Here is a 23,495-nt window from a genome sequence, read left to right as displayed (position 1 = left end):
AGACAGCTTATTAAGAGAAATTTGAATGTTGTCTTTGGTGGGAAAGTTCTCCTTCTTGGAGGGGATTTTCGACAATGTCTCAGTATTGTACTGCATGCTATGCGATCGGCCATAGTACAAGCGAGTTTAAAGTACTGCGATGTTTGGGGATGTTTCAGAAAGTTGTCTCTTACAACAAATATGAGTTCAGAGGATTCTGCTGATAGTGAATGGTGAGTCAAACTTACTTGGAGATGGCAAACTTGATAGCAGTTTTCATTTAGGAATGGATATTTTTGAAATCCCCTGAGAAATGATTTGTAATGGATCTATTACTGAAGCTACCTTTGGAAAGACTATATCTATAGATGATATTAAAAAGATATCTAAACGTGCAATTCTTTGTCCAAAAAATGAGCACGTTCAAAAAGTAAATGAAGAAATTGTGGGTATACTCGATGGAGATTTCCACACATATTTGAGTGATGATTCCATTGATTCCACAGATGATGCTGAAAAGGAAAATGTTCCCATCGAATTTCTTCATAGTATGACTCCTTTGGGAATTTGGTGTCCTAAATGAAAATTGAAAGTGGGTGCAATCATGATACTATTGAGAAATCTTCATAGTAAATGGGGTCTTTGTAATGGTTTCAGATTTATTATCAAAAGATTACGATCTGACATTATCAAAGTTGAAGTATTAACAGGATCTGCAGATTAGATTTTATCATTGTTATGATTTTAAAATATATATATTAAAATTACATCTTAGAGAGGAAGGCAGTGAGAGAGAGAGAGAGAGAGAGAGAGAGAGAGAAACATCAATGCTGAGAGAATCATTGATCGGCTGGCTCGTGCATGCCCCACTTTGGGGGTAGAGCAGGCAACCCAGGCAGGTTCCTGGATCCAATGATACCCAGAGCCATGGCGGTCGTACAGGAGATAACATGATGACAAATCACACAAGAGATGTAGTATAGTTTCCTGAACCATTCCTTTATTGTTAGACATGTGGGGCAAGAGATCTATGTGATCACAAAGCACTTTCCAAAGTCCTAGTCCTGTCCACAACACGCTGGGCGTCGGTCAGCGCTGAGCCTGGGCGTGTTGTCCCATCTTCCAGAGGACCAGGCGCATGCAGGCGCTGGCGTCCTCGCTGGAGCTGTGGCCATCCACGCGGTCCTGGATGACGTGTCCGAGGTAGTGAGCGGCGAGGTTGCGAAGGGAGCGCTTGTAGGGGAGGCCGCGGCGGTGCGGGAAGAGCACAGATGTGTCCAGCACGGTGCCGTGGATGAGCTTCAAGGCCAGCAGGTCGCTCTGCAGGCTGTGTCCGATGAGGATGGTGTGGGCATTGAAGAGCGTCAGCAAGGCGGCCTGGACGTCGCGGATGGAGGTGCTGGTGTGGGCCAGGTGAGCCGCGGTGACTCCGGAAAACCTGGTGTTGTAGTCGACGATGTCGCGGTCCGGCCTGACGAAGGTGTCGTACACCAGCCGCAGGGCGCTGTCCACCACGCTGACGCGGGTCAGCTCCAGGCCAGAGGTGGTGTAGCACATCTCACAGTCCAGGGCGTAGATGCCGGGGTGAGCCCCTGGGGGCAGCTCTTTGTCCGAGGTGTGCACGAAGCCCTGCAGGTCCTGCTGGCGGCCGTCCTGCACGTGCTGCCGGGCCACCTGGCAGCCAGGGGAGCCGATGGGGGCCGAGCAGCACGTGTACTGAACCTGCCAGCCCCCAGCCGCTGGAGTAGGGCGCAGCCGCCCCCAGTGGTAGTGACATTCTTCCTGGCGCACACAGCGGCCCGAGGGGGCCACGAGGTACTGGGTGCCACAGCGGCAGCACAGCCTGCAGGAGGCGTCTTGGGGCGGCTTCTCCTGGGCGGTGAAGAGGACAGCGCCCCCCGGCCGTGTGGGGTGCGCAAAGGGGTAGCCGTTCTCCTTGAGCTGGGCCTGGGTGAGCAGGTGCTCCTGGAGGCGCTGGTACAGGGTGGCCCCTGGCACGGGATCCTCCCCGTGGGGGCTGTCCGGGCGCTGGAGCGGGAAGCTGGTCTGGGCGGCCAACTTGCCCCGCGGCACCTCCTCCTGGGACACAGCCCCTCTGTCCCGGGTCTTGTGGAGACCGGCTCCAGGGCCGGGTTCCAGGCCCTGCATCTTGTGGAAGGTGCTGGCGGCCACTTGCGGGTCCATCCTCTTGCTGGGCCTCTGGTGGTCGGCCGCCTTCTCCTCCTTCAGCTCCTTCCCTGTGGCATCCTGGGTGGAGGAGCAGAACTTGAGACCCTCGTCCCTAAAGAGGCTGAGACAGGGTTGAGGGGTGATGGCGGGCACTTTGCCCCCACACTCTCTTGGAGCAACCGGCTTCTGAAAAGTCTGCACAGGTGGGCCGCGGGCCACGCGCTTTGGGGGCACGGGGCCGGTGGCCATGGACGCCTGACCCGATGGGGCAGGTGCCTCTGGGAGCTGGCTGCCCAGCCCCTGGTTTTTGGAAGGCGGGCGGCTGCTGCTGGTCCTGCTGCTGCTGGCCAGGAGGCGCCTCTTGGCACCTTCACCCAGGCAGGGCATGGGGACGCGGGCCATCCTCCTCTTGTCTCTGGTGGCTGAGAGTTGGATGGAGCGGGGCTTCGGGGCCCGCTGCTGGGCAGCCTGGGGCAGGCTGGCTGACTTCACGGCAACCTTGTCTGCTCCCCGCAGCAGGTCACACAGCTCCTGGGGGGTGGGTAGCCCGGTGCGGGGGGCCCGGCCTCTCCTCACAGACGCTGGCTGGGTGAGGAGGTATTTGGGGGCCCAGCTGTATGTGGGGGGCACCGGGAGCAGGCCGCCGGGGCCAACAGGCTGATGGCAGGGTCCCTGGCAGGGAGGCAGGGCCACCAGGATTGGGGCAGGGCAGGAGGCATCCAGCTGGGCCTCCTGAGCTTGCAGATGGCCGGGAGGAAACCGGCACGGTGCCGTGGCCCTCAGGAGGGTTGGAGCTCGAGCTGCTTCACTTCCCCCGGGAGCCGACATGGTCCTGCTCTCCTGGCCTCTGGTGTCTGGAAGCCAAGACTGGGTGCCCTCAGCTCTTATACTGGCGGAAAGCCCCGCCTCCAAGCAGATTAACTCTCTCAGCCAATGAATCCTAATGACCTCAGGGCACCAGGAGTCAGGTGCACACACTTGTCTCCCCTTACCTAATCCCATCTTCTCTTGACTGGCTCCTAGAATCCCGGATCTCCCTCGGGACCAAATCAACAGGAGGGAGCTCTGAGTCCAGACGGTGAGCCCCATCCTCCGCTGAGTGCCCCAGAGTCACCGACAACCACGCCTGTCTCTGGGCCAAGGGGAGGAAGCCAAGGCTCTGACAGGTCAAGAGGGCACAGCCCAAGTCAGGAGCAAGACAGGGATCAGGCGCTGTGACCTTGTGGGAGGGGTCACACACGTCTCACTCTCCCTATTCTTGTCCCTTTCTCCGCCCCACCACCCCGCCCCCCGCAACCCCAAGGGTGGATCACAACTCTGATTCCATGTGGATCCTGGCACTTGTCTGCCAGGACTCGGGGTGTGTGGGACTGCGTCTCCTTTCCATGCCTGGTAAGATGAGAGGTCCTCTATGTTTCCTGCCCAACCGCCATGGCTCTGGGTTGAGCATCGACCCAATCTGGCGGACAGCATTTTGAGGACAGGACTATGAATTTGGAAACTGCTGTATGATCACACATATCTCTTGCCCCACATGTCTAACAATAAAGGAAGGTTCAATAAACTATAGGACCTGTGTAGTTTTATTTATTATCATGTTTATTTCCAGCCCAACCGCCACCGCTCTGGGTTGAGCATCGACCTAGGAACCAGGAGGTCATGGTTTCATTTGGGGTCTGAGCACCTGCCCGGGTTTCGGGCTCTATCCCCAATGTGGGGTGTGCAGGAGGCAGCCACTCAATGATTTTCTCTCATCATTGATGATCCTGTTTTTCTCTCTCCCTCTCCCTTCCTCTCTGAAATCAAATAAAATATATATATTAAAAAATAATAATGTTAGCCGAAACCGGTTTGGCTCAGTGGATAGAGCGTTGGCCTGCAGACTGAAAGGTCCCAGGTTCGATTCTGGTCAAGGGCATGTACCTGGGTTGCGGGCACATCCCCAGTGGGATATGTGCAGGAGGCAGCTGATCGATGTTTCTCTCCCGTCGATGTTTCTAACTATCTATCTCTCTCCCTTCCTCTCTGTAAAAATCAATAAAACATATTTTAAAAATAATAATAATGTTTATTTCCTGATTTTTTTTAAGGATCTTAAAAAAATTTTTATTGACCTCACCACAAAACCTATTTAGGGCAGTGACACAAGGAATGGCATAAAGAACCAGCAGGAGAGCTTAGGCTGGGCTGCTTTGGCTTTCTGGAAGTCAGAGAAATGGCGGAAATGAGGAACCTCAGAGACAGGTCTAGGGGTTTGGCTCAGGATGAGGTGCTGCTGCCCATTGCTCCCCTAGTTGCAAGTCTCCTGAGGTACCCTAGAGATTAGGGGATATGTCCCTAGGAGTGCCGTGAATAGAGGGGGAAGAGAATGGCGTGGGCATGGTCTCTGGGAGCTTTAGAGGTTTAAAAGTGTGGGTGTTTTGTGGAGAGCTTATGGGTAGAAAAAGAATATTCACTAGCTTTATGCTGATGCACCAAAATGAGATTTATTCTCTTAACTGGATTTCTATTATCTGCCTCCCTGACTAGGGTGATTTAAGGTATTTACCCTCTGGTTAGGGAAGAGAAGTGTATACGATTTACCCTTAAGTGTCCTTGCTTTAGGGAAGATGGGACTTACTAGGTGGCTCCCCAACTATAGGTCTAAGATTCCCTATTCCACTTGTCCTGGAATTCTCATAGCTTCTTATCAAATACACAATATAATATACCAGTGGTGTATTATACAACTGTACACCATAAAACTATAATTTCATAAACAATGTCACCCCAATAAATTCATGCCGGAAGCCGGTCCATCCTTGCTGCTTGACACATTCGCTGCAGGGAAGAAACATCTGCACAGCGTATGCTTCAAGGGGCCTGGCGTATATGGCACACTGTTCTTAATATGTTTGCTCCCCTTCTTGGCGCTATGTGTTTTGACGAAGGTCACCTCTCCGAGGTTGTTTCCCCAGGTAGGGATTTTTCCCTGAAGTTAGGGAGGGAATAAAACCCCTTAACTAAATGCCAGGTGGGTAGTTAATCACTTTAACTACGAATAATCACCCTTAAGCTACATAATCTTTACTCCCTGGAATGGAGATAAGAAACGCCCTAACCTTTGCAATAGAAATTAACAGGATTAAAATCAACTGGTATAAATACAGATGTAACAAGACAATAACCACCAGAACTTCGCTGGAGATCCTGGCTAGAACTTGGCTGGAGTTCCTGGCTAGAGATCCTGGCTAGGCTGCTGATCAACTGAACGCTGTCTCCGTGTCATTCCTTCTTTGCCAACTCTGTCCACACCTTTGGGGACCCCTGGACCTGCTGGGGTTGGACCCCAACAAATTCAAAGAACAAGAATACACATGTCTCAGATATGCCTCAAGTTTATATAAAGATGCCCTATACTCACATTTGCTACTAAAAATTGAAATAGCTGCGCACTCGCGCACCCGAGTGCTCCAGTTTCCCACGGCGCACTTGGCTCGGGCTTCTCGGCTGAGCGTGCAGTAACGCGAAGCCTCTGTTTCGGAGCACGGGGTTGCACAATGGCAGAGCAACTTTCCCCTGGAAAGGCGACGGATCAGGTGTGCACCTTCCTGTTCAAAAAGCCTGGGCGAAAGGGGCCTGTAGGCCGCAGGAAGCGCCCGATCTGCGACCCAGAGCCCAGAGACGGCAGCAGCAGCAGCAGCAGCAGCAGCAGCAGCGACGAAGGCAGCACTGTGGTTCGCCGCGAAAAGAAGCGGGCGACCCACAATCCGATGATCCAGAAGACCCGTGGCAGTGGTAAACAGAAGGTGGTTTACTGTGAATTGAGTAGTGAGGAGGAGGGAGATGGGAAGGGGAAGGAGGCTGAGAGTCTCCGTGTGGTCTACAAGTCCACCCGCTCGGCGAAACCCGTGGGGCCAGAGGACATGGGGGCGACTGCTGTCTACGAGCTAGACACAGAAACGGAGCGTGACGCACAAGCCATCTTTGAGCGCAGTCAGAAGATCCCGGAGGAGCTGAGAGGCAAGGAAGATGACAAGATCTATCGGGGAATCCATAACTATCAGAAATACATGAAACCCAAGGATACGTCTATGGGCAATGCTTCCTCCGGAATGGTGCGGAAGGGCCCCATCCGAGCTCCCGAGCATCTACGCGCCATCGTGCGCTGGGATTACCAGCCCGACATTTTTAAGGACTATAAAGAGACTGGCTTTTGCGGCTTCGGAGACAGCTGCAAATTCCTCCATGACCGATCAGATTACAATGTGCTTTGTAATCTGCTTTGTAATGGGGTGGCAGATGGAACGTGAGCTTGATGAGGGTCGCTATGGTGTCTATGAAGATGAAAATTATGAAGTGGGAAGCGATTGCGAGGAAATGCCATTCAAGTGTTTTCATCTGTCGCCAGTCCTTCCAAAACCCAGTCGTCACCAAGTGCAGGCGTTATTTCCGCGAGAGCTGTGCCCTGCAGCATTTCCCCACGGCCCCGCGCTGCTACGTCTGTGACCAGCAGACCAACGGCGTCTTCAATCCAGCGAAAGCATTGATTGCTAAACTGGATAAGCATCAGGATGCAGAAGAGGATGGGAACTTGACAGAGGAAAAGGCAGGTGATGAAGTAGGTTCCTGGATAGATGGCTTGTGAAAGCATCAGGATGTCTTGCAGAAAAAGAAAGAAAAAGGTATTTTAAAAAGGAAAGTTCGTAAGTGTGGCCTAGACATTACTCTAGGAGGAAATAAAGGGAGGATTTCTTCAAATATCTGGAAAACTGTAATTAAACGTCAATGTATTAGGCCTCAAAAAGAAAAGTAAAAAAAAAAAAAAAAAAAAAAAAAAGATGTCTTGCAGAAATCATTAAGCAGAAAGGACCACCTGGCGTTAAGAAGACCCTGGACAGGATGCCACCACGAACCTATTCTTGCGGTTTTGAAGAGCCTCATTCCTCCTCCTCAGCCATGTTGGAAACAGTCCTTTGAGGTCTCTTTTAAGACTTGCCATTGTCCTCACTCCACGTCTCCTCCTGTAGACCAGGCCATAACTCACCCCCACTACATACTCGGGCATTTCTTCTTCTCTGTCCTGCTGTTGGGGTGAATGTTTTTGTGGAAGGGAAGAGAATTGGATACTATGGTTGAGAGTCAACTTACTAAGGTTTTCTGCTAGTGCTTCTGAGACAGCTTGAGTGTCAGCTGAATAGCTTTCCTGGGACATCTGAGAAAATGACCCAGTGGAGGGGGCATTAAGCTTTGTGGGTGAATCCATTGCAAGTCTAGTCACAGCCTGAAGTTCCTCCTAGAACCCGTCTGCAAAGATTTCAAGCTGAAGGTGATGCTCAAAGCTCACAAGTTGCTACAAAGCAGTCTCTAGTTCCCGATTTTTAACATAATACAGATTTATTATAGAAAATTTCAGAAATAAGCAACTAGATAGATGAAAAGAAAACTATTCAAAAATCCTTTCACAGAGAAATAACATTGTGAACATTTGATCAGCTGTCTCTTAGAAATAGTTACATATTTCTTGTGCAAAATTGGGTACATTGTTTCTATTTATATTGTAGCCTGTTTCTTTAAACGTCCTCTGTATTTAACTATGTATACACATATATAAAGAAAGAGGGAACACTTCCGACTTCTTACTATGCAGTCAGTCTTCATTGGCAATAGGTTCTTCGAAACTGTGACTTTAAGCAAAATCATGCATAAGGAAAGTAATCTTTACCATAGGTTAAGTGATATATACAAGAGTTGTGTCTATATCATATTTGTGGTCACAAAAATATCACAAAACTTCTAAGACCAAAAGCACTTCTAATATTAAACATTGAAAGAAATATGAACTGTCTGGGTCAGTGGTTGAACATCTACCCATGAATCAAGAGGTCACTGTTTTATTTCCGGTCAGTGCACATGCCCAGAATTTGGCCTGGATCCCCATTAGGGGGCATGCAGGAGGCAGCTGATCAATGATTCTCTCTCATCATTGATGTTTTTATCTCTCTCTTTCCCCCCCTTCTTCTCTGCAATCAATAAAAATAATTTTTTAAAAATGTGAACTATACATACATTTTTTAAAGAATAATAAAAACAGAAAAAAACCAAGATGGCGGCATAGGTAAACACCTGAAATTGCTGCCTCGCACACCACTTCAAAAATACAACTAAAAGACAAAACGGACATCACCCAGAACCACAGGAAGGCTGGCTGAGTGGAAATTCTACAACTAGAAGGAAAGAGAAAAGCACACTGAGACTCAGAGGAGATGCAGAAGTAAAGTGCAGAGGTACGGAGGTGCATGCAGAAAGGGCTGGCAACTGAGGACCCGGTTGTCTTTTTCAATCCGGAGGGAGACACAAGCTCCCAACTGCTCTGAACTCTAGTTCCGGGTGAGTCTCTGGGGACCCAGACTCATACAGGGAGAAACTGGACTGTCTGGCATCAGTCGGAACTCGAGGGCTGCTTTCTCTCAGAGGTGCTTGCAGCGATTATCTCGATTACCTCGGGACACTGAGACCCGGGACCTCTTAGGGCAGGGCTGAGGATCAGCCATAGCTGTTCGCTCCGCCCTGTTGATTCCCTGAGACCCCGCCCCACCCAAGCTGCTAGCAGAGGCTTTTGCATATAAAAGGCCTGGCCCTTTGCAATCTGAAAATTACCTAACAAACTGCAGCTGGGTCAGAGAGACCCAGAACATCCAAAAGAAGGCCCAAGGCCCCACAGCAGCCTTGCATTGCTTCACAGCTGGGCCTCATCTGGGCACCTCCAAACCCCAAACAAAGAAGAGGAATCTGCAGATCTCTCCATAGCTCCTGCTGGGTAGCCTCACACAGAGGCTAAATTAGCACCTCCTTAGAGATCCAAGAGCCAGTATACCCAGTGGTCAGAGTGGGACCATCCAGATTATAACTCCTCAGATCCATAAGGGACACATTCAAGGGACAGACTCAGTGAGCACCAAAGCCCCACTGAAGCAAGTCTTGCCCCAGAAGGGTGTCTCCAGCACAGAAGTTCTCCCACTGCAGACACAGCTGATTCTCACAGCCAATTGGCCTGAAGGTCAATTCCTCCCAGTGATACCTACAACAATCAAGGCTTAACTACAACAAGACTGTGCACAAAGCCCACAAAGGGGTGCACCAAGAGTGTCCACCTCAGGTAATTGGGGAGGCTGAGCCACTGAGCCCTATAGGACACCTAGCACAAAAAGCCACTCTATCAACACAGGGAAGCATAAAAAATGCGTAGACAAAGAAACAGGTCACAAATGACACAAATGGAGGAAAGCAAACTACTGGATATAGAGTTCAAAACCACACTTATAAGGTTTTTCAAGAATTTTCTAGAAACCACCAATAAATTTAGTGAGATCCTCAATAAATCTAGTGAGACCCTTGAGGTTATGTAAAAGGACCAACTAGAAATTAAGCATACACTGACTGAAATAAAGAATATCATACAGAGTTCCAACAGCAGACTAGAGGATCGCAAGAATCAAGTCAAAGATTTGAAAAATGAAGAAGCAAAAAACACCCAACCGGAAAAACAAAAAGAAAAAAGAATCCAAAAATATGAAGATAGTGTAAGGAGCCTCTGGGACAACTTCAAGAGTACCAACATCCAAATTATAGGGGTGCCAGAAGAAGAGCAAGAGCAAGATATTGAAAACCTATTTGAAGAAATAATGGCAGAAAACTTCCCCCACCTGGTGAAAGAAATAGACTTACAAGTCCAGGAAGCACAGAGAACCCCAAACAAAAGGAATCCAAAGAGGACCACACCAAGACACATCATAATTAAAATGCCAAGAGCAAAAGACAAAGAGAGAATCCTAAAAGCAGCAAGAGAAAGACAGTCAGTCAGTTACCTACAAGGGAGTACCCATACGACTGTCAGCTGATTTCTCAACAGAAACTATGCAGGCCAGAAGGGAGTGTCAAGAAATATTCAAAGTGATGAACAGCAAGAACCTACAACCAAGATTACTTTACCCAGCAAAGCTATCATTCAGAATTGAAGGTCAGATAAAGAGCTTCACAGATAAGAAAAAGCTAAAGGAGTTCATCACCACCAAACCAGTATTATATGAAATGCTGAAAGGTATCCTTTAAGAAGAGGAAGAAGAAGAAAAAGGTTAAGATAAAAATTATGAACAACAAATACACATCTATCAACAAGCGAATCTAAAAATCAAGGGGCATAGGAAGGGAGTGGACTGACTATTCTCACGGGGGAAAGGGGTGTGGGGGTGCGGGAAGAGACTGGACAAAAATCGTACACCTATGGATGAGGACAGTGGGAGGGGTAAGGGCAGAGGGTGGGGTGGGAACTGGGTGGAGGGAAGCTATGGGGGGGAAAAAGAGGAACAACTGTAATAATCTGAACAATAAAGATTTAATAAAATTTTTTTTAAAAACCCACAGAAAACACTTGCTAAACTTCACAAAAAAAAAAGAAGAAGAAGAAGAAAAACAAATAAGGTAATTATTTTCCAACCCACTTATTCTAGTTCAGAGTCACAGGTGGTCAGAGTCCACCCCAGCAGCCCTGGCCCAGGAGGACAGGACACCTCCCTGGACAGGACACCCTTCCATCACACCCATTCCCACACTCACTCAGACTGGGGCCGAGGTAGATACTCAATTCACCTCCTCTTTGGGAGGTGGGAGGAACCAGAGTCCCCGGAGAAAACCCAGCCAGATGTGGGGAGACCGTGCAAACTCCTCACAGATAACAGCCCCACCAGGAATCGATTTTATTTCCTCATCAGTGTTATAAGGAAACAACACAGAGCGAAACTACGTGGTTCAAGGACTTGCTGTATAAGGGACGGTGCTAAATCCACTTCGTGGTTTATCTTCTTTAAATATCACAGGACCCCTCTGAGGTCTTATCACCCTCATTGTACAGGAGGAAATTGAGAATCAGGGAATTAAGTAATTTGGTGCAAGTCACACAACTCCTGAATGACCTAGTCAGGGTTGAAAGCCAGGTGGCCTGCCTTCACAGCCCACACTCTGAAGCAAACTCTATTCTACATCCCATGTCACTAAACATTCTTTGAAAACATGATTTGAAAAGCTGCTGCATAATATTGACTAACATAAATATGCCAAAGATGCGTTCATTTAACTCTTCCCCTAGCATTGAGCAATTGGGTTGTTTATAATCCTCCCCCCTCCGCCACCAGATATTTTTTCATTGCCTTTTTTTTATGAGGAAATTGATAAAATTCTAATAACTCTACTCTTCCCCCCAAATAAAGTTGCTTCCCTCAAATCCAATTAATCTTACAATGGAAATTAAAATATACATTACTTTTATTTTTTTGAATAGTTCTTTATTGCTGAAAGTATTATATATGTCCCCTTTATTTTCATTGCTGTTTAGAGAGTGGGAGGGAGAGGGAGGAAGAGAGGAGAGAGAAAAATCAATGTGAGAGAGGCATTGGTTGCCTCCCAAATGCACCCTGACCAGGGCCAGGGATCGAACCTGCAACCCAGGTATGTGCCCTTGACCGGGAATTGAACTCTCGACCCCTCCATGCACCGGCCAACGTTCTGACCATTGAACACCACCAGCCAGGGCCTGTCTTGTGTTTTAAGTGTAATATTTCAAAGAGTATTTTTGTGCATAAATCTTTGTCTTACAATGACCAACTCTCTTATTATTTCACTAGGGAATATACCTAGATGGGAAGTTCAGGGTCAAAATGATATCTAGCTAAAATTTAGTGGCGTCGCTGCAAATGGCATTTATAACAAGTTTATTTTTTTAAGGGGTTTTACTTGACAGTGCAAGGAATACATGGGAAATCTTTGAACCTTCTGCTCAATGTTGTTGTGAACTTGAAATTGCTCTAAAAAAATAAATTCTATTTCAAAGGGCCAGTGTAACATGGAAACAAGTTTATGGGGCTTTTGGGCCAGCCATCAGGAACAGTCCCAGCCCTGGCTCTGCCACCTGCCAGCTGGGTGGCCTTGGGCAGGTCACTCAATCTCCCTGAGCCTCAGTCGCCTCACCTGTGACATGGAACTGACAGTGGTGAGGGGGATGGGATAAAGTGCTGTGAATGAAGCCCTTGACATACCGCCTCGTGCTCTGTGTCCTCCAGTGACGGGGCGGTGCTCCTCAGACGGGAGGGAGTGTGGGTACCCGGCTCCTGCTGTGGGAGTGGCAGCCTGAGTTCCCTGGCCCATGAGAGAGGATGGGGTTTAGGGGCCCAGCTGGAGTGGGAGGGGCCCCTCTGGAGGGAAACGGCTCCGCGGCCCCGCGGTGGAGCAGCTGAGGTGCAGCTGGGCCTGCGGCCTGGGAGGCAGCCTTGTGGGTGCCTGCTCCCCCAGCCGACGCCTCAGGCCTGCAGCTGTGACCTGCCTCCTCTCAAATGGGCCATGGCCGGGGCTTGGCTGCTGCTTCTCTTGGCCCTCGGGTGTCCAGCCCTGCCCACAGGTGAGTCCCCTCCCTGCTTCTCTCTCTGTGCCCCATTTGTCTGCCCCAAACCCCCCTCTCCCTCTGGGCGTCCAGGTGTGAGTGAGATGCAAGGAGGCAGAACAGAGGCTCTGGGTCCGCACCAGAAGCCCATCTTCCCTTCCCCATTGCACTCTACCTCCCAGCTACCTGGCTCTGGGGCCCCAAGTCCTGCTCCCCTGGGGTCCACAGTGTTGGTAGGGAGCAGTCACCTCTTGGAGGTATAGAGAAACAAAGCAAGCTGGGTGGGTGTCCATGGGGGTCGGGTGGAGGAGCCAGGGCTGTGATGTGATATGGAGTGATGGGACCTGGGCAATATTGTGGGGTCCCCTCCTGCCCTTCCTGTCCAGGTCTCCTGCCCTCGGGGTGCCCTTTCCACCAGGGTTCAGTGTTCCCCCTTATCAATGGGCTCTCTGGAGAAGTCCCAAGGCCTCAGTGACTTCCTGGGTGTATGTACCCCCAGGCCTCCAACGATCAAGGCTGAAGCCAAAGGACTAGAATTCTGAGAATTCCAGCTTCATTAGCCTGTGCATATTTGCATGTTTGGGGGGGTGAGGGGAGAGGGGGAGGGAGTCCTTGACCTTTGAATCAAGACATCTCCTTGAGCTAAAGCTGACCCAGTGTGGCACAGCTCCCCCTCCTAAGGAGGCCAAGCATACCCATGTGGAGCAGGCAGGAGACGGAGCTCTGGGAAGGACGCAGCCAGGGTGAGGAGGAGCAATCCTGGGAGGCTTTGTGGAGGAGGCAGATGCTTAACTTCCTTGGGGAGTGCCTCTACTGGTACAACTTCGAAGGCTCAGGAGCTGTGGTTCCTGGAGCTCACTCCCAGCCTTCTCTACCTCCTTTGTTTGTGATACTATTAATGATAGTATTGATAAGAATACTAATACTCATCTGCCATGTGTTTTACATTCATGAAGTTTATTCTACGCAACAACTTTGTGGGGCCGGTGTTATTAACCCCATTATATTGATGGGACCATTGAGACTCAGTATATTAAGTGCCTGAGACAAACCAACTCTATTCGAGGCCACGTCCCAGGCTTGGTCCACTTTGTCGAGTAGCAAAATCTTAGTCATCCTTCCAAGTGGGGTGAAATGTGGGACTTGGAGTCACCGAGATCTGAGCTCAAATCCCAAGTGGGCTACTAACCATCCACATGCTACTAGGTCAGTTATCTGACCCTCAAGAAATCTCATGTGAGCACTCCACACCCCCGTCCCCACAAAATACTCTGGCACGTGTCCCCGCACCCTGGGCATTTCTTTGGCCTGGCTACACTTAGAGTTGTTGTGGGGTTTGTGTGTGTGTGTGCGTGTGTGTGCGTGTGTGTGTGTGCGTGTGTGTGCGTGTGTGTACGTGTGCGTGTGCGTGCGTGCGTGTGCGTGCGTGTGCGTGTGCATGTGCGTGTGTGTGCATGTGCGTGTGCGTGTGCGTGCGTGTGCGTGTGTGTGCGTGCGTGTGCGTGTGTGTGCGTGTGTGTTGTTGTTGTTGTTTTGTTAATCCTCACCAGAGGATATTTTTCCATTGATTTTTAGAGAGAGTGGAAAGGAGGGGAAGAGATAGAGAGAGAGAAACATCGATGTGAGAGAGAGACATCGATTGGTTGCCTCCTGCATGCGCCCTGGCCAGGCCCAGGGTTCGAGCCTGCAACCAAGGTACATGCCCTTGACTGAAATCAAACCCAGGACCCTTCAGTCTACAGTCGACACTCTATCCACTGAGCCAAACCAGCTAGGGCTTAACTCACAGTTTTCACTTGTTTGGAGGTTTTAACCTTTGAGACTTATTTTTATGAGCAAATATCCAACTGTTCAAAAATAACATTCGGTTATGTATTGAATGAATCATCCTTACTGAAAAGACTAAGTTTGTGGAAAATTAGGACTATTCTGAAAAATAAAGGACAGATCTTCCTGGATTGCAGGTTCAATCCCCGGTCGAGGCTGTTTCTCTCACATCAATGTTTCTCTCCCTTCCTCTCTCTAAGCATGTCCTGGGGTGAATAACACAACCAACACCCTTCCATGTTCCACTCAGATTAACAAATGGTTATGATCCTGCCATATTTAAACTAGATTTTTAAAAATATGTATTTTTGCCCTAACTGGTTTGGCTCAGTGGATAGAGCGTCAGCCTGCAGACTGAAGGATCCCAGGTTTGATTCTGGTCAAGGGCATGTACCATGGTTGTGGGCATATCCCCAGTAGGGGGTGTGCAGCAGGCAGCTGATCAATGTTTCTCTCTCATTGATGTTTCTAACTCTCAATCCATCTCCCTTTCTCTCTGTAAAAATAATCAATAAAATATATATTTTTTAAAAATATGTATTTTTTATTTATTTCAGAGAGGAAGGGAGAGGGAGAAAGAGATAGAAACATCAGTGATGAGAGAAAAACATCGATCAGATGCCCCCTGCATGCCCCCTACTGGGGATCAAGCCCGCAACCCAGGCATGTGCCCTGACCTGGAATTGTCTCCGCATTTTTTATGCTTTCTTGGTGCACCCCCTTGTGGTCTTTGTGCGCAGTCTTGTTCTAGTTAAGCCTTGATTGTTGTAGTTAATACTAGAGGGATTTGACCACCAGGCCGACTGGCTGTGAGAATCACCTGTGTCTGCCTTGGGAAAACTTCTGTCCTCTGGAGAGGTGCTAATCTAGCCTTTGCCTGAGGCTATCCGGCAAATGGCTCTGCGCAGGGCTTGGGTGGGGCGGGTCGCACGGGATCAACAGGGCGGGCGGAGGGAGCAGTTATGGCTGCTCTCAGTCCCGTTCCCAGAGGCTCTGCTTCTCAGAACCCCAGCAACCGCTGCAAACCTCGGAGAGAAAGCTGCCCTCACGTTCCAACTGATGCCAGACAATCCCGCTTCTCCCGTTTGAGTCTGAGTCCCTAGAGACTTGCCCAGATCTGGAGCTCAGAGTCTGAGACTCCCTCCTGATTGAAAACGACAACTGCGCCCTCAGCCACCAGCCCGCTTTGCGCGCGCACCACCGCACCTTTATATTTTCCACACTGTGCCCCCTCTGAGCACAATACATAACTGAATGTTATTTTTGAACAGTTGGATATTTGCTCATAAAAATGTTATTTTTGAACAGTTGGATATTTGCACAACAGCTCGGTTTGCTGTTGTCTTTCCTTCTAGTTGAAGAGTCTCTCCTCAGCCAGCCTTCCTGTGGTTCTGGGTGATGTCCGTTCCGTCTTTTAGTTGTATTTTTGAAGTGGTTGTTTGCGGCAGCAGTCTCCGGTGTTTACCTATGCCGCCATCTTGGTCTCTCTCTGGAATTGAACTGTGGCCTCCTGGTTCATAGATCGATGCTCAACCACTGAGCCATGCTGATCGGGCTGAACTAGATTTTTTTAAGAATCAGAAAGTTACAGATACATTTGAAGCCCCTTTAATCTCATTCCAGATCATGTTTCCTTCTCTTCCTCCCCAGAGGTGACCACTCTCCTGAGGCTGGCACAACCAGGTATTCTGCGTGTTTGTTTCCCATGAGACTGAGTTCTTTGAAAGTGGGGACAATCTATACTAATAAAAGGGTAATATGCTAATTAGACCGGACATCTTCCGGACAATGCCACGGTGGCGGGGGCTGAGGCAGAGGTGGTTAGGGGCGATCAGGCTGATAGGGGAGGCAGTTAGGGGGCAATCAGGCTGACAGGCAGAGGCGGTTAGGGGCGATCAGGCAGGCAGGCAAGCAGTTAGGAGCCAACGGTCCCAGATTGCGAGAGGGATGTCCGACTGCCATTTTAGGTCCGATCCCACAGGAGTCCAGAGGGGTCCTGGATTGGAGAGGATGCAGGCCAGGCTGAGGGACTCCCCCCATACACAAATTTCGTGCACCAGGCTTCTAGTGTATATATAAATTTTATATATAATTTAATGTTGTATGTAAATTAATGTTGTATCCCTAATGCCTTGCACAGAAAGGTTCAGATATGATATATGAGTGATGGAAAGATGATGGATAGATGGACAGATGGACATATAGATGGAAAGTAGAGAGAATAGCTGTAGAAAACATGGATGATGGAAAAAGAGTTAATGAATTGAGAGGTGAATGACAGGGTGGAGGGAAGGAAAGGTGTTTAGATGGGAAAACGCAAGGAGAGAGGGGTGGTTGAGAGGATGGAGGGACAGATGGATGGTGAACGGACAGATAGAAGCCTAGGAGCCTACAGTGAGATGCTGGCCTGGGAGGGCACAAACAGATCTAGGCCCCCACCGGTGCATGCTCTCTTTTTTTGTTTGTTTGTTTGTTTTTATTATATCAGGTTCCCATTTTTTTTAAATTAAATCTTTATTGTTCAGATTATTACATTTGTTCCTCTTTTTTCCCCCCATAACTCCCCTCCTTCCAGCTCCCACCCCTCCCTCTGCCCTCACTCCCCACCCACTGTCCTCATCCATAGGTGCACGATTTTTGTCCAGTCTCTTCCCGAATCTCCCACACCCCTTCCCCCCCAAGAATAGTCAGTCCATTCCCTTTCTATGTCCCTGATTCTATTATAATCAACAGTTCATTCTGTTCCTCAGATTATTTATTCACTTGATTTTTAGATTCACTTGTGCTGGGGTCCAACCCCAGCAGGTCCAGGGGTCCCCAAAGGTGTGGACGGAGTCTGCGAAGAAGGAATGACACGGAGACTGGGTTCAGTTCATCAGCATAGCGAGTTTCTCCCTCCAGGATCTGTAGCCAAGTTCTGGTGCCATGTTCTCTCGCTAGGTTCTCCATCCAGCTTCTCCAGGTTCTCCAGCCAGGTTCAGTCACCAGGTTCTAGTCAGGTTCTCTTGCCATGTTCTGTCTAGGTTCTCCAGCCAAGTTCTGTAGCCAGGTTCTGTCCAGGATCTTTTGCCATGTTCTCTCCCTAGTTTCTCTCTCTAGGTTCTGTGTCTAGGTTCTGTCTAGGATCTCCAGCCAAGTCCTGTCTCTTGGTTCTGTCTTTTGTTGTCTTGTTACATCTGTATTTATACCAGTTGATTTTAATCCTATCAACTTCTATTCCAAAGGTTAGGGTGTTTCTTATCTCCATTCCAGGGAGTAAAGATTATGTAGCTTAAGCATGATTAACTACCCACCTGGCACTTAGTTAAGGGGTTTTATCTCCTCCCTAACTTCAGGGAAAAATCCCTACCTGGGGAAACAACCTTTCTCGGAGAGGTGACCTTGGTTAAAACACATAGCGCTAAGGGGAGCAAACATATCAAGAACAGTATGCACATACGCCAGGTCCCCCAAAACATACGCTGTGCAGATGTTTCTTCTCTGCAGCGACTGTGTCAAGCAGCAAGGATGGACCGGCTCCCGGCACACTTGTTGATAGATGTGTATTTGTTGTTCATAATTTGTATCTTTACCTTTTTCTTCTTCTTCCTCTTCTTAAAGGATACCTTTCAGCATTTCATATAATACTGGTTTGGTGGTGATGAACTCCTTTAGCTTTTCCTTATCTGTGAAGCTCTTTATCTGACCTTCAATTCTGAATGATAGCTTTGCTGGATAAAGTAATCTTGGTTGTAGGTTCTTGGCATTCATCACTTTGAATATTTCTTGCCACTCCCTTCTGGCCTGCAAAGTTTCTGTTGAGAAATCAGCTGACAGTTGTATGGGTACTCCCTTGTAGGTAACTGACTTTCTTTCTCTTGCTGCTTTTAAGATTCTCTCTTTGTCTTTTGCCCTTGGCATTTTAATTATGATGTGTCTTGGTGTGGTCCTCTTTGGATTCCTTTTGTTTGGGGTTCTCCACGCTTCCTGGACCTGTAAGTCTATTTCTTTCATCAGGTGGGGGAAGTTTTCTGCCATTATTTCTTCAAATAGGTTTTCAATATCTTGCTCTCTATCATCTTCTGGTACCCCTATAATTCTGATGTTGGTACGTTTGAAGCTGTCCCAGAGGCTCCTTATACTTTATTCGTATTTTCGGGTTCTTTTTTCATTTTGCTTTTCCAGTTGGGTGTTTTTTGCTTCTTCGAATTTCAAATCTTTGACTTGATTCTTGCGTTCCTCTGGTCTGCTGTTGGGAGTCTGTATAATATTCTTTATTTCAGTCTGTGGATGCTTAATTTCTAGTTGGTTCTTTATCACAGCATCGAGGGTCTCATTAAATTTCTTGTAGATCTCAATAAGTTTATCGGCGGCTTCTAAACAGTTCTTGAGAGACCTTAAAAGTGTGGTTCTGAATTCAATATCCTCCCTTGATAGTTTTGTCTTGTTTCTTTGTCTCCGCATTTTTTATGCTTTCTTGGTGCACCCCCTTGTGGTCTTTGTGGGCAGTCTTGTTGTAGTTAAGCCTTGATTGTTGTAGTTAATACTAGAGGGATCGGTGCATGCTCTCTTACAGGTGTGGGCGGCACCCCCTTCCCCTCGCTGGCCCCACCCATCACGATGCAGGTGGATGGGAAGCAGCAGGTGCTGGTGGTTTGCCTGGTCCTCGATGCCGCGCCCCCTGGCCTTGAGAGCCCCATCTGGTTTTCAGCTGGCAACGGCAGCGCACTGGACGCCTTCACCTACGGCCCTTCCCCAGCTGCAGATGGCACCTGGACTAGCGTGGCCCAGCTCTCCCTGCCCTCGGAGGAGCTGGCATCCTGGGAAACCTTGGTCTGTCACACCGGGCCTGGGGCTGGGGATCACAGCCAGAGCACACAGCCCCTGCAGCTGTCAGGTGGGGACAGAGCCTAGGGCCTTGTGAACGCCCCCTGCCCCTTTCATTCGCCCTGGAACTAGGATTTGGTGGGAAGGAAGGCAGGCCCAGACCATGGGGGCATGAAGGGTGTCCAAGTGACGACCAACTAGGCGAAGGGGTGCCTGGGCTCAGAGCAGGGCCATCTGAGGGCCCTGAGTCCTGGGATTTGCAACTGTGATGTCTCACTCAAATCTAGGCTCTGATGCACATCTTCCACGAGGTAATAATGCCTCCTCCCTCCTAGGACTGAGATATATATTAAGGTATATATTGCCTTATATTAAGGTATATATTGCCTTATATTAAGGTATATAATGTTTCCTACCACCTAGGGCTAATATCTCTCTATATACCCAGGATTAATATCTATATATCACCCTATATATAACACCCTACCTATTAGAACCAAACAATAAGTAAATAATTAATTGCTACCACTTATTCAGTGCTTACTCTTGCCAGGTACTATTTATTGTAAACACTTTACATTTATGAAGTCATATAATTTTCCTCATTTCTTCAGGCACAGAGAAGTTAAGTAATATGTCCAAAGTCATCTATTACTATTACTTTATTCTTTAAAATATATATTTTTATTGATTTCAGAGAGGAAGGGAGAGGGAGAGAGATAGAAACATCAGTGCTGAAAGAGAATCATTGACTGGCTGCCTCGTGCACGCCCCACACTGGGGATCGAGCCCACAACTCGGGCATGTGCCCTGACCGAGAATCGAACTGTGACCTCTTGGTTCATAGGTCGACGCTTGACCACTGAGCACATCGGCCGGGCTGTTATTACTTTATTAATAACCAGATGACTTCCTCTTTTTGGATTGTGTTGGCTTTAAAGTATTTGTTGAAAAAGTTCTCTGCCTCCCAAAGGCTGCTGAGAAAACCGATTCCTTGTCCAAAAGTGCTGAGGCAGCTCGGCCTCCCAGTGACACAGAACAGGTGGCGGCGGGGAGCCGGGGAGATCCAGGCCCCTCGGAGGACGTGCAGCAAATGGGCTCAGGTTCCCACTGCCGGTTCCTTTGTCCATTTATCCAACATGCCATGAACAGGGCCCCGTGTCAGGGCCGGGGCACAGTCCTGGGGCGGAGGGCACGGTACTGGGGTGCAGGGAACGGCCCATCCCAAGTCTCACTCCTTCTCCTTGGCTGGCAGGAGAGACTGCCTCAGCGAGGACCTGCCTCTGGGAGCCTCTTGGGGGTGAGTACTGGGGGCCAGGCCCTTAGGTGCTGTTGGTTTCTGGGGGTTGGTAGGTGTTCCCTGAGGAGGCGGTCCGGCTGGGTTGGTGCTCTGGCCAGCCTGGGCCTCTGTCCACCGGTGGGTAAGATCTCTGACCCCAGCCCGGTGCCTGGACACCAGTTGAGAAGCACAGGTGAGCGCTAACAGAAGGGCCGGTGAACTTTCCCGGGGCAGCCCGGGTGAACGGTCAGCCTCAGAGCCTCGGGAGACCCCTGGGAGTCTGGGGAGCGGTCACTTCCAGCACCTGCTGGCCATGGTCACCAGTCCGGTCTCTTCCTGGCCGAATGAGACTTCTGAGCTGGCTCCTCTCTGCAGCGATGCTGACTCCTGCCTGGCTTGGGGGGAATATAATAAAATGAAGGTTAGGCAGGTATTTGTAATGACCAGGAAGGGTTGAGGGTAGACCCCAGGAAGGACTTCCCCTGAATTTGGGGGGACGACAGGGAGGAGGAATGGCCAGGGCAGAGGACAAGGCCCCTCCTCTCGGGTGGACATTCGCAGGGGGTGGGGTGCGTGAGGAGCCCCGGGCCCAGCCTGCCCCTTCCCCTCCCGCAGGGACGCCCGGCCGCGCGCTGCGGCTGGAGGCGCTGCGGCTGCTGCTCTTCAAGCTGCTGCTGTTCGACGTGCTCCTGACCTGCAGCCGCCTGCGCGCCCCGCCCGCCGCGCGCGGGGACCCGGCCGCCGGCCCGCCCGCTGGACCCCGAGCTCCCCGCGCCGGCCGCCGGCCCGCAGCGCAGCCTCGGCGGGTAGGAGAGCCTCTGCCCCCACCGACTGCAATGGCCGCCGGCAGAGGCCAAGGGCTCAGACCGTCTGCCCCGCCCTCCGGGTCCCGACCCTGGCGGGAGCCCAGCCCAAGAGGAGGGGATGCTCTCTGCCCACCCAACGGCCAGCGCTCAGGGCCCGCCTTCCGTATGCAGACCTCCCGCCTCGGAGGACACTGCGACCTGCCTCCTCCTGGACCCGAGCTTCCTGGGGGTGGGGGGGCTCCCTCCTTCCACTGAGGCCGATCGGAGGAAAAGGCTGCGTCTCCCCCATCTGGACACTTGAGATGCAGAACACCTAGGACAATTAAAGGAGAACTTAAATGACACAAGCCAATGGGAAGTGTTTTCATTCATGTCTCCTCTGGGAGGAGGCAATTTGGCAGATTTAGGGGAGGAAGAAATCTGGGAGGGCTTCCCAGAGGAGGAGGGCTTCCTGAGGGCAAGACCCTGGGAATTGCTGCCTGGGGCTGGGAGTTGGGGAGGACCCTGCCCCACCTGTCTCCTTACTCCGCAGCCAAGCATGAGGCAAGGCCCCTTCTGGCTCCTCACCCTGGCCCACGCTCTGTGAGAGGTCAGGCGTGCAGCCCAGGAGCCCAGGAGCCCAGGAATGTGGGTGCTGGGCCTGATGTGAAGTCTTGTACAGACATGAATGAGGGGAGCAGGGCCAGGATCCCAGAGTAAGGGGAATGTGTTCAATGCCAAGAGCATTGGTGGTCATTCCAAGCTTACACTTATTAATCAAGTAAGGGTCATTATTCATTTCACAAACATTCGTTGAACATCAACTCAGCCAGGCACCAAAGCGGTTTTTGTTTTGTTTCCTAAAGAGGGTTCTTGCGCTGATAGAATATGCGGCTCCACGATGGGGTGTAACCAGCGTGTGCCCTGTTCCTTCAGCACCGCCCCTCCCAGAGGTTCCTCTCAGGGAATCAGCCCAAGAACTCTGGGTGCTGTCACGTGGATGTCCCCCAGGCCGCACAGAGCAGTCTGCTGGGTCAATGGTGCTGTTGGAGCATCCATCTTACATATAAACTGCTGTTTGAAATGTTAACCCTGCTATTGTGGCTCCTGTAAATGCCTGCCTGCTTAAATAATAAGGAAAATGAGACTACTCCCATTCCAGAGAGGCCATAAACCTTCCCCAGACGAAGTTATCAGTGCTGGCACCAGGCCAGGCCTCTGGTTGAGGTCTCAAAGCCCCAGCACATAGGGCTCTTTAAGAACTTGCAAAGGGGACCGGAAAACCCCATATTTGGGAGACAACGAAGGTAAAAAAGATATAAATAGGGAAACTTCCTCCATGTTGGGGTCCAGAATGTGAAATACAGTTTTCTCTCGTCCCGGTGTAATAATAATAATAATAAAGTGTAATTCCATTTCTCTAAGCATTGCTTGGTTCTTCTCCGGTCTTCTGTAACATTAATCCTTCCCTGAAACACTGGGAAATCAACCGCGCTTGGCCTTTTTGGACTCCAGTGAATGTACAGGTTTGGGGCCCGGGGGCGCCGGATAGGCCTCCGGGAGGCATCGCTCTGCTGATTTAGCAGAATTGACCTCAACCCAGAACCCGGCTGGCATCTGGAGAGAGTGGAAGGACACTTCTGAACCTGTCGACAGAATCGGTAAGGTAGGGGCCCCAGTCAGTCAGGCCCACTCCAAGTGAGTAGAAGGGGGAGCTTGATCACCTCCCCAGAAGCCATATGGCTTCCTCAGGCAATTAATCAGGAATCAGGTGGACTGTTTAAACTCTGAGTAAATATCTGGTAGAAGTCAAAAACTCAGATTGTCTGGCGTATAAATGTGTGAGAGTGTGTGAAGTGAAAGCTACTTTGTGCCACCGGGCTGTACACACGAGAGTATTTGTTATCTCTTTCTGTTGTTTAATTTGTTTAAAGATAGGGCAAACCCCACTTTAGGGGAAGCCTAATTGTGTATAGTAAGGCTGAATGCTGTGACGAACTGCAAAAGTCTCTAGCTGCTGAGAGTTATTTTTCTCAGAGTCTTTTGCTCTCCATCAAGGAGGGAATCAGCCCGCTTAGATTTCTGTCTGTTTATGTACTAGGGGCTTTGGTTTCGTCTTCCCTCCCTGATCTGTGATTTTGCTGTATTAGGTTGAAATTTTGGAATTCTGGGGTTAAAGGTATAAATTTGTGAAGGGTGTAGCCCAGAGAAGTTTAAACAAAGGCTAGACCACTACCCT

At 49.7% G+C, this 23,495-nt stretch overlaps 2 protein-coding genes and 1 pseudogene across 2 annotated transcripts; 2 read left to right on the top strand and 1 right to left on the bottom strand.

Annotated features, from left to right (window-relative positions):
• Window positions 1-1,068: 1,068 nt before the first annotated feature.
• Window positions 1,069-2,976, bottom strand: LOC139012924 (RNA exonuclease 1 homolog pseudogene; annotated as a pseudogene).
• A 2,603-nt stretch (window positions 2,977-5,579) lies between these two features.
• LOC139013211 (E3 ubiquitin-protein ligase RNF113A-like) lies at window positions 5,580-6,781 on the top strand. The gene is given in 3 exon segments (XM_070419384.1): window positions 5,580-6,416; window positions 6,418-6,522; window positions 6,524-6,781. Coding segments are annotated over 3 exon segments (1,086 nt in total). The 5' UTR covers window positions 5,580-5,687; the 3' UTR covers window positions 6,776-6,781.
• A 5,738-nt stretch (window positions 6,782-12,519) lies between these two features.
• PTCRA (pre T cell antigen receptor alpha) lies at window positions 12,520-21,863 on the top strand. The gene is made up of 6 exons (XM_070419123.1): window positions 12,520-12,577; window positions 16,037-16,069; window positions 18,942-19,262; window positions 20,448-20,492; window positions 21,087-21,277; window positions 21,810-21,863. Exons 1-6 carry the CDS (start codon window positions 12,520-12,522, stop codon window positions 21,861-21,863), a joined length of 702 nt encoding a protein of 233 aa, XP_070275224.1.
• The last annotated feature ends 1,632 nt before the right edge of the window (window positions 21,864-23,495 follow it).

This window comes from Myotis yumanensis, unplaced genomic scaffold (assembly GCF_028538775.1).
Source record: "Myotis yumanensis isolate MYYU_CA2020_CCGP unplaced genomic scaffold, mMyoYum1.0.hap1 SCAF_6, whole genome shotgun sequence".
Classification (NCBI taxonomy): Eukaryota; Metazoa; Chordata; class Mammalia; order Chiroptera; family Vespertilionidae; genus Myotis; species Myotis yumanensis.
This window is presented reverse-complemented; position numbering and strand designations above follow the sequence as displayed.